The following is a 10,327-nucleotide window of genomic DNA, read 5'->3' on the forward strand; positions in this document are numbered from 1 at the left end:
ATATCTGTCCTGAGAATGGAAGGCGGCAGCAGTTTGCCAAAACAGTAAGTTGAACTGGGTGGATAGATGGAAGAAATGGTGTAAAGATACAATGAAGCGCCCATCCGCCAAGCTAGCTCTCTTCCTCCCTTCAAGGCCCTGCTGAGAGCTCACCTCCTCCAGGAGGCCTTCCCAGACTGAGCCCCTTCCTTCCTCTCCCCCTCTTCCCCCTCTCCATCCCCCCATCTTACCTCCCTCCCTTCCCCACAGCACCTGTATATATGTATATATGTTTCTACATATTTTTTTACTCTATTTATTTATTTATTTAATTTATTTATACATATCTATTCTATTTATTTTATTTTGTTAGTCTGTTTGGTTTTGTTCTCTGTCTCCCCCTTTTAGACTGTGAGCCCACTGTTGGGTAGGGACTGTCTCTATATGTTGCCAAGTTGTACTTCCCAAGTGCTTAGTACAGTGCTCTGCACATAGTAAGCGCTCAATAAATACGATTGATGATGATGATGATCAGACTACCTTGCGTAGCTGTGGACAGCTGGGAAATAGCAGTAACAATAGGCAGACCATCTTGGTAGGTGGTCAGAAAAAATGGAGTGACCTTAGATTGAGAAACAGCATGGCCAAGGAGAAAAAGCGTGGGCCTGGGAGACAGAGGACCTGGGTTGTAATGCCACCTCCAACGGCTGTGTGACTTTGGGAAAATCGCTGTTCTTCTCTGTGCCTCAGTTCCCTCATCTGCAGAATGGGGATTGAATACCTGTTCTCCATCCCACTTAGACTGTGAACCCCATGTGGAACCTAATTATCCTGTATCTGCCCTAGAGCTTGTTCAGTGCTCGGCAAATAGTAAGCGCTTAACAAGTACCGCGCTCTAGACTGTAAGCTCGTTGTGGGCAGGGAACGTGCCTGCCAGCGTGGCTCGGTGGAAAGAGCCCGGGCTTTGGAGTCAGAGGCCGTGGGTTCAAATCCCGGCTCCGCCACTTGCCAGCTGTGTGACTTTGGGCAAGTCACTTCACTTCCCTGGGCCTCAGTTCCCTCATCTGTAAAATGGGGATGAAAACTGTGAGCCCCTCGTGGGACAATCTGATTACCTTGTATGTACCCCAGCGTTTAGAACAGTGCTTTGCACATAGTAAGCGCTTAACAAATACCAACATTATTATTATTATTAGTATAGCACTCGCGCAAGTGCTTAGCACAGTTCTCCACACACAATAAGCACTCAATAAATACCATTGATTGAGAAAATGATCTGGTAGAGGGGTTCAACTTGACTTCAACTTAACATGTTAATGGGAAAGGATTTAATGGAAAGTCATCAAAATGGCCGGGGATTGGTCAATTTTCAGGAAGAGTCGCCGACAGTGACGGAAGATTGACTGGTCTTGGTTTCTGTTATTTCTGGATGAGAACGCAACATTTAATACAACTTTCTCTCTCTCTCACAGATTGGTTGTGATCGTAGCCAAAACCTTCTAGAGATCTGTGGAGAGAAACAATTCCAGGCTTTCGTCTGTGATGCGTTGGCTGTTCCAATTAGAAGCGGGGCATGTGATGCTTGTATCTCCATTGCCGTCATCCACCATTTTTCAACAGCGGTAAGTGACTTTTTTCTCTCTCTCAGTGTTGATTGTCAAACTCACTACCTTAATCGGGTCGCTCACTTGAGAGGGAAGAGGAAAGAAAAGAAAAACACGAAGGCCAGCAAAGGAGAAAAGAGAGAAGGGTAATAAAAAATTCAGAGATATTGGAAGGAGAACACCTTTTTTTCTTCATTTTCCATTCTTTTATATTCCCGCTTTTTCTCCCCACATCCCGTTGTCATCGATGGCATTATTTCTATTTTCTTTGTCACCAGGACCGGGAAAATCAGCCGTACATATATGAGGGTTATCCAGCCTTCCAGTTAGCAGAGCTTTCTGGTGTTATATCAATCAATCAATCAATCAATCAATCGTATTTATTGAGCGCTTACTATGTGCAGAGCACTGTACTAAGTACTTGGGAAGTACAAATTGGCAGCATATAGAGACAGTCCCTACCCAACAGTGGGCTCACAGTCTAAAAGGGGGAGACAGAGAACAAAACCAAACATACTAACAAAATAAAATAAATAGAATAGATATGTACAAATAAAATAAATAAATAAATAAATAGAGTAAAAAATATGTACAAACATATATACGTATATACAGGTGCTGTGTTATATGTTATATGTTCCTTGGGTTCTATTGAAATTCATTCTCCTCACTCAATTCCATATGTACTACACCCTACTAAGGAGTCACGATCAGCCTTTCTTCATCATACAGACTCTTCTCGATAAGTTACCAAGCCTAAAATGCCACTCTGTCATTCTTTATGCATATTTCATGGGCTCACAGAGCTTTCATTATTTATTATCAGTCTATCAATCAGTGGTATTTACTGAGTGCTTACTATGTGCAGACCAACAGCAGTGGCAACATTCATTGAGCATCTACTATGTGCGGGACACTGACTGAGACATTTGGAAGTGTATAAATAGGATTCTGCTGAGCATTTTGCTGTGGTGGGTTTGTCTTGGGGTAGAGTTGATCATGATTTGATAATACAGGGACCAAGAATTTATTTGTAGGTCACATGCAATACTGGAAATGTACCTTTCTTTCTTCTCAACAAATATTCCTATCCCGTGACAAAATCCATCTTTCCGACTCGCAAGATCATTCCCATAATAAGGGCCCTTCCTTAGCTCATCTTTTCATAATCAGTCAATCAGTTGGATATTTATCAAGTGCTTACTGTGTGCAGAATGTGGCCTAGTCAGTAGAGCATGATACTGGAAGTCAGAAGGACCTGGGTTCTAGTCCCGGCTCCGCCAAGGTCTGCTGTGTGACCTTGGGCATGTCATTTCACTTCTCTGGGCCTCAGTTCCCTCACCTGTAAAATGGGGATTAAGACTGTGAGCCCTGTGGAACAGAGACTGTGCCCATCCTGATTATCTTGTGTCAACCCCAGTGCCTGGCACGTAGCAAGCACTTAATAAATAACATTAAAAAAGAAAGAAACGAACACTGAACTAAGGACTTGAGAGAGTCCAGTCCAGCAGAGCTGGTAGACATGTTTCCTGTCCACAAGGAGCTTAGATGATTGGGCCTGGGAGTCAAAAGGTTATGGGTTCTAATCCCGGCTCTGCCACTTGTCTGCTGTGTGACCTTGGGCAAGTCACTTCACTTCTCTGGGCCTCAGTTACAGATTACCTCATCTGTAAAATGGAAATTGAGACTGTGAGCCCCATGTGGGACAAGGACTGTGTCCAACCCGATTTGCTTGTATCCACCACAACACTTAGTACAGTGCTTGGCACATAGTAAGTGCTTAACAAATACCATAATCATTGTTATTATTAGTATGTAATACTGGGGCCCCGAAGGCCTTGAGAAGCACCTGGTGATGAGGTGGAAATGAGCCAGCCAGTGTGGATTGAGGTCAGGAAAGAAGCCTCCTGTAGGATTTCCAATTTTCACCCATATTTTCAACTCTGGTTTTTTGGTGTTGTTTTGTTTTTCAAGCTAATAATGATAATAACAATGGCATTTGTTAAGCACTTACCATGTGCAAGGCACTGTACTAAAGCGCTGAGTTAGATACAAACAAATCTGGTTGGACACCGTCCCTGTCCCACATGGGGCTCACAGCCTTCATCCCCATTTTGCAGATGAGGTCACTGAGGCACCGAGAAGTGAAGCGCCTTGCCCAAAGTCACACAACAGTCAGGTGGCAGAGCGGGGATTAGGAGTAGGAGCTAAGAGTAGGATTAGCTACTCTAAAATAAGATTAAGTGGAGAGTAGGAGCATTTCCGTTTTCTCTCCATTCAAATCATATTTCCCAACCAGTTTTGATTGTGGGCATCGAGTCAGTACCGGGGACGTTTTCGTAGACCCTAAACTCATTGCGGGCGGGGAATGTATCTGCTCATTGTTATATTGTACTCTCCCAAGTGTTTAGTACAGTGCTGCACATACATAAGCACTCAGTAACTACGATGGACTGACCGTTCAGTCCGCGTCTTGTCAGTGGATTTCGAAATGACGATGTGTTCCTTATCAGGAGCGGAGACTGGCGACCCTCCGCGAATTAGCCCGCCTCCTCAGGCCTGAAGGAAAGGCCCTGGTTTACGTCTGGGCAATGGAGCAAGAATACAACAAGCAGAAGTCCAAGTATCTTAGAGGGAACCGAAATCGCGAGGGGAAGGAAGAACAGAGCAACGGTGAGGCGGAGCTTCTCAGTGAAAAGATGCCTGATAGCAGCAGGCCAGAGGCGCTCTGTTCCATCCCACCTGCTAATGACTGTAAGGACGAGGCCCGTGATGCCGACAGAGCAATTCATTCCAAGCTGCCAGTTCACACTAACAGAACTTGCTTTCATTCTCAAGATTTACTGGTCCCCTGGCATCTTAAAGGGGACAGCAAGAGCGGCAAATGCGCCGAGGCGTCGAAGCCCGTCTCGGATCCCGCCGGCCGTTCCGGTGCCGACCCTGTCTTCCATCGCTACTATCACGTGTTCTGTGAGGGGGAGTTGGAAAGGGCCTGCAGGACGTTGAGCAACGTACGTATCGAGCAAAGCTATTATGATCAGGGAAACTGGTGCGTGATTTTCACCAAGCTCTGAATCCCTCATTTGGGATCGTGTGGCTTCGGGGAGAGCGGATTGCCTGGGTTCCCTGGGGGGTAGTCTGAGGGAAAAATGTAGCCTTGGGAGAGGAGTCTCAAGCAGAGAATTCTGGAAGGATGAGGAGGCAGATGTGGAAACTGATCCTGATCTTGATCCTGTCATCGGCCATTGTCTTAATGTGTCTGGGCCACTGGTTCCTCATCTATTTTTTCCTCGTTTGGGGAGGATGAGTGAGCGCTGTGAGGTTTCCTGGAATGTTCTATATAATTTAAAGATACCAGGACTACTCATGCGGGATCTAATTCTTTTACAGTATTTTATAAAAAATGTTTCTAAAATGTTCAAGTCTGCATCTCGAGTGTCTCGGTATTATTTTCACTGAAAAATCTGGTATTCGGAGAATTTTTGTTGCATTTTTAGAACCTACCACAGAATCCTGTTGATTAAGGAACAGTTTCCTGTCAACAGGAAATTTTGTCCCACTCCTCGCCCCTCTTTGCAGTTGTGCCTATTAGAGAAGCAGCATGGCGTGATGGATAGAGCATGGGCTGGGAGTCAGGAGAACGTGGGTTCTAATCCTGTTTCTGCCTCTTGATTGCTGTGTGACCTCAGGCAAGCCACTTCTTTGGGCCTCAGTTCCCTCATCTGTAAAATGGGGATTGAGACTGTGAGCCCAATGTGGGACAGGGACTGTGTCCAACCCGATTTGCTCGTATCCACTGCAGCTCTTAGTACAGTGCCTGGCACATATTAAGTGCTTAACAAATACCCCAGTTATTACTGTGAGTCTCAACTTTGCCCAAAGGTTTCAGGAATGGAAGTGAACACTTAAATATCTACATCAAATATATGTAGCTGTCTTTCATATGCGAAGAAGAGACCCTTGACAGTGAAGTTCACCCAGGAGAGCCCCGGGGCCTGAAAAAGGCAAATAGGCAAATGGACTTTTCTCTTTTCTCTTCCCAAATGATGGGAAGAGAAAAGAGGGTGGCTTGTGAGTGCCCCAGAAAAAGCTTGGGTCCCTAAGAGAGAGTTAAGTGAGAAGTGGGGTAGATACAAGTTAAGCAGGTTGGACACAATTCTTGTCCTCATGCTCACGCTCTTAATCCCCATTTTACAGATGAGGTAACTGAGGCCCAGAGAAGTGAAGTGACTTGCCCAAGGTCACACAGCAGACATGTGGCAGAGACAGAATTAGAACCCAGGTCCTTCTGACGCCTAGGCCCCGTGCTGTATCCTCTAAGTCACACTCCTTCCCCACATACAGTTATTATTAGTCTGCCACTGATCTGCTGTGTGACCATTGGCAAGTCACATAACACTTCAGCACTTACTTTCCTCATCTGTTACTCTCACCATCCTCCTCGTTATTATTGCTATTATTATTGTGTTTGTTAAGCATTTATTATGTGTCAAACATTGACTACGCACTTGGCTTGTGTGCTTTTTAATAATAGTAATAATAATGATGGTATTTGTTATGTGCAAAGCACTGTTCTAAGCGCTGGGGAGGTTACAAGGTGATCAGGTTGTCCCACAGGGGGCTCACAGTTTTAATCCCCATTTTACAGATGAGGTAACTGAAGCACAGAGAAGTTAAGTGAGTTGCCCAAAGTCACACAGCTGAAGGAGCTGGGATTTGAACCCATGACCTCTGACTCCAAAGCCCATGCTCTTTCCACTGAGCCAGTACTCTGCTGCTCACCCCAGGTCCACAGCATTTATGAACATATCCTATACTCTACTTTTTCCCTCATTTAAAATTTATTACTCGCCCCCGCTCCTGTGGGCATGGATTGTGTCTGCCAACTCCACTCCATTGTACTTTTCCAAGCGTTTATTACAGGACTCTTCACACAGTAAGGTCTCAAAACATACCATTGATGGATTGATTTGCATTTTGCTCAGAGGGAGCTTCATAATGACAATTTCTAGTATGATTATTACTAATGAGCTAATTAAAGAAATCTTTGCTCAAGTACCAAGCGGTTATTTTGCTTAAAGAAGTTCTTATTAGCATTAACTTACAGAATGTGTACCTTCAGTTGAGTCATTTTCAAACCTATCCAAGGTGGATGGCTGATTTTTTTTTCAGCTGAGCGGTAATTAAAGTTTCCCACCAGTCACCTGCTGGAAGGTCAGAACATTATAGGAATAACAACCATAATAATAATAATGGAATTTGGTAGGTGCTTACTATGTGCAAAGCTCTGTTCTAAGCCCTGGTGTAGATAACAAGGTAATCAAGTTGGACAAAGTCCCTTGTCCCACATGGGGCTCACAGTCTCAATCCCCATTTTACAGATGAGGTCACTGAGTCACAGAGAAGTGAAGTGCCTTGCCCAAAGTCACACAACTGACAAGTGGCGGAGTCAGCATTAGAACTCACATCCTCTGACTCCAAAGCCCGGGCTCTTTCCATTAAGCCACGCTGCTTCTTTTTTTCATTCATTCAATCATATTTATTGAGCGCTTACTGTGTGCAGAGCACTGTACTAAGCGCTCGGGAAGTACAAGTTGGCAACATATAGAGACGGTCCCTACCCAACAGCGGGCTCACAGTCTAGAAGGGGGAGACAGACAACAGACAGACAACGAAACAAAACATATAAACCAAATGAAATAAATAGAATAAATATATCCCATGGAGATCTCAGTCTGTGATCACTAACCTAGTGATCGCTAAGGTAACACTGATAATTTATAAACCCCCCAAAAAAGAATTCCAGTCCTCCAGCTGTTAAAAAGCAAGTCACCACCTTCCCAGTCCTCTGGCATCGCGTAAAGAATTATTCGGTTCAGAGCAGAGCGGGACATTTAATGAAGCTGCGGATGAACGCTAACTGGTTTAGTGATCATCATCATCATCAATCGTATTTATTGAGCGCTTACTGTGTGCAGAGCACTGTACTAAGCGCTTGGGAAGTACAAGTTGGATGATGAATTGAGGCTTCCAAGATGATTTGGACATGGGGGCCTGTGTGGCCTGAGGTGTCTCGGTGACTCAGAAGAGATGGAAAACGTTTCACTTTCCCACTTTAATGGGGCACTGAGTCACTCTGACTCAGATCTCAGGCGGCATTTCTTAAAAGCATGAATTTTCTCGACTTGGCCTTTCAGGCCCAAATCCCGATGCCATATTTGTGAGGGTCTATTAAATTGTTTTTAACTGAAGTAAAGGTTAATTCCACTCTGAATTTACTGTTCTGTAAAATGCCCATCTGCCCCGAGCCTGGACTAGATAGATATTATCCATTCATTCATTTATTCAATCATATAGCGATAAACAGACATATTTCCTGCCCACAATGAGCTCTTCTACCTCAGGACTCCATGCCAACTGTACTCTAAGCTTGGTGGTCCTTGAGATGATTCCAAGTGTTTAGTGCAGTGCTCTGCACCCAGCAAGTGCTCAATAAATACCATTGATGACTGATTTATGATGGCATTTGCCAAGCGCTTGTTATGTGCGAGGCACTGTACTAAATGCTGAGATAGATACAGGCTGCTCAGGTTGGGCACGATCTATGTCAGTCAGTCAATTGTATTTGAGTGCTTCCTCTGTGCAGAGCACTGTACTAAGTGCTCGGGAGATAATCATAATAATGTTGATAATTGATAAGCACTTACTATGTGCCAAGCACTGTTCTAAGCACTGGGGTAGATGCAAGGTAATCAGTTATCCCACGTGGGGCTCACAGACTCCATCCCCATTTTACAGATGAGGGAACTGAGGCCCAGAAAAGTTAAGTGACTTGCCCAAGGTCACACAGCTTGACAATTGGCGGAGCTGGGATTAGAACCCACGATCCCTGGCTCCCCAGCCCGTGCTTTTTCCATTGAGCCACACGTATAATAGACGTTCCCTGCCCGAAACGAGCTCACAGTCTAGAAAGGGAGACAGGCATTAATATAAAATAAATTACAGATATATTTACAAGTGCTGTGGGGCTGGGAGGAGGGATGAATAAAGGGAGCAAGTCAGGGCGATGCAGAAGTGAGTGGGAGAAGAGGAAAGGTAGTCAGGGAAGGCCTCTTGGAGGAGATGTGCCTTCAATAAGGCTTTGAAGGAGGATTTTGAGCCCCATGTTAACGTGGGATTCACAGTCTTAATCCCTATTTTCCAGATGAGGTAATTGAGGCCCAGAGAATAATAATAATAATAATTTTGGTATTTGTTAAGCACTTACTATGTGCCAAGTGCCGGGGGAGATACAAGGTAATCAGGTTGTCCCACATGGGGCTCGGTCTTAATCCCCACTTTCCAGATGAGGTAACTGAGGCACAGAGAAGTTAAACGACTTGCCCAAAGTCCCACAGCGGCTAAGTGGCGGAGCCGGGATTAGAACCCATGACCTCTGACTCCCAAGCCCGTGCTCTTTCCACTGAACCACGCTGCTTCTCTGAGAAGTGAAGTGACTTGCTCAAGGTCACACAGCAGACAAACGGCAGAGTCGAGATTAGAACCCAGGTACTTCTGATTCCCAGGCCCTTGCTTTATCCACTAGGCCATGCAGCTTTTCTTAAAAGTTGAGAGCACCCGATGTTCCCACCATAGAGAAGCAGCGTGGCTCAGTGGAAAGAGCACGGGCTTTGGAGTCAGAGGTCGTGAGTTCGAATCCCGGCTCCGCCACATGCCTGCTGTGTGACCTTGGGCAAGTCACTTCACTTCTCTGAGCCTCAGTTACCTCATCTGTAAAATGGGGATTAAGACTGTGAGCCCCGCGTGGGACAACCTGATCACCTTGTATCCCTCCAGCGCTTAGAACAGTGCTTTGCACATAGTAAGCGCTTAATAAATGCCATAAAAAAAAATAAAAAAAAAACCCATAGGACTAACGAGGCCTGACCCTGCTTAACTTCCGAGTTCAGATGTTCAGAGCGGTGTAGTGATTGAGCAGTGCCGGGGGCCGGTGCAGAATTTGGGCTCCGTACAAATCAAGGTCAAAACTATTGCCACCCATCTGTTTGTTACCCCATGAAACAAAAGCTCTCTTTTAAACCACAAATACCTTTACCCCTGTTTTAATAAAAGTTCATTCATTCATTCAATTCAGCCGTATTTATTGAGTGCTTACTGTGGGCAGAGCACTACATTCATTCATTCAATCAGTCAATTTTTTGAGTACTTACTGTGTGAAGAGGACTGTAAGCGCTTGGGAACGTACAGTAAAACAATAAACACACATTCCCTGCCCACAGTGAGCTTAAAGTCTAGAATCTCCTTTTTCATGGAAATACTATCTACCCTTGCTGTTGCTGACTGTTCTCTCCTAGTTCTCCTCCTACCTCTCCTGGCAATCCTTCTCATGTGTCTCTGGCTGGTTCTTCCTCTCCCTCCCGCCCTCTAATCAATCAATCAATCAATCAATCGTATTTATTGAGCGCTTACTGTGTGCAGAGCACTGTACTAAGCGCTTGGGAAGTACAAGTTGGCAACATATAGAGACAGTCGCTACCCAACAGTGGGCTCACAGTCGAAAACTATGGTTGCCCTTCAGGGCTCAATTCTGGGAATGTTGCAATTGAGCATTTGCTCGAACTAATTCGACCCAGGGTGGTGAAATGGTGTGCTTCCCGTATTTTAGTGGAAATACCTTTTAAAATACAATTAATATTTTGCGTCTTTAAACATCTCATTAATCTGTCCATGGATTGCTTCGAGCA

The 10,327-nt window shown here is 44.8% G+C and overlaps 1 protein-coding gene across 2 annotated transcripts in view; it reads left to right on the top strand.

The window, feature by feature from the left end:
- ALKBH8 (alkB homolog 8, tRNA methyltransferase) overlaps positions 1-5,005 on the top strand; it is a 60,689-nt gene extending 55,684 nt beyond the window's left edge. For both annotated transcript variants that reach the window (XM_038761826.1, XM_038761825.1), the window contains exons 12-13: positions 1,452-1,601; positions 4,097-5,005. In XM_038761826.1, the coding sequence (XP_038617754.1) occupies positions 1,452-1,601; positions 4,097-4,657 (711 nt within the window). In that variant the 3' untranslated portion in view covers positions 4,658-5,005. The remainder of the gene's footprint in view (positions 1-1,451; positions 1,602-4,096) is intronic.
- The last annotated feature ends 5,322 nt before the right edge of the window (positions 5,006-10,327 follow it).

This window comes from Tachyglossus aculeatus, chromosome 20 (assembly GCF_015852505.1).
Source record: "Tachyglossus aculeatus isolate mTacAcu1 chromosome 20, mTacAcu1.pri, whole genome shotgun sequence".
NCBI classification, from domain to species: Eukaryota; Metazoa; Chordata; class Mammalia; order Monotremata; family Tachyglossidae; genus Tachyglossus; species Tachyglossus aculeatus.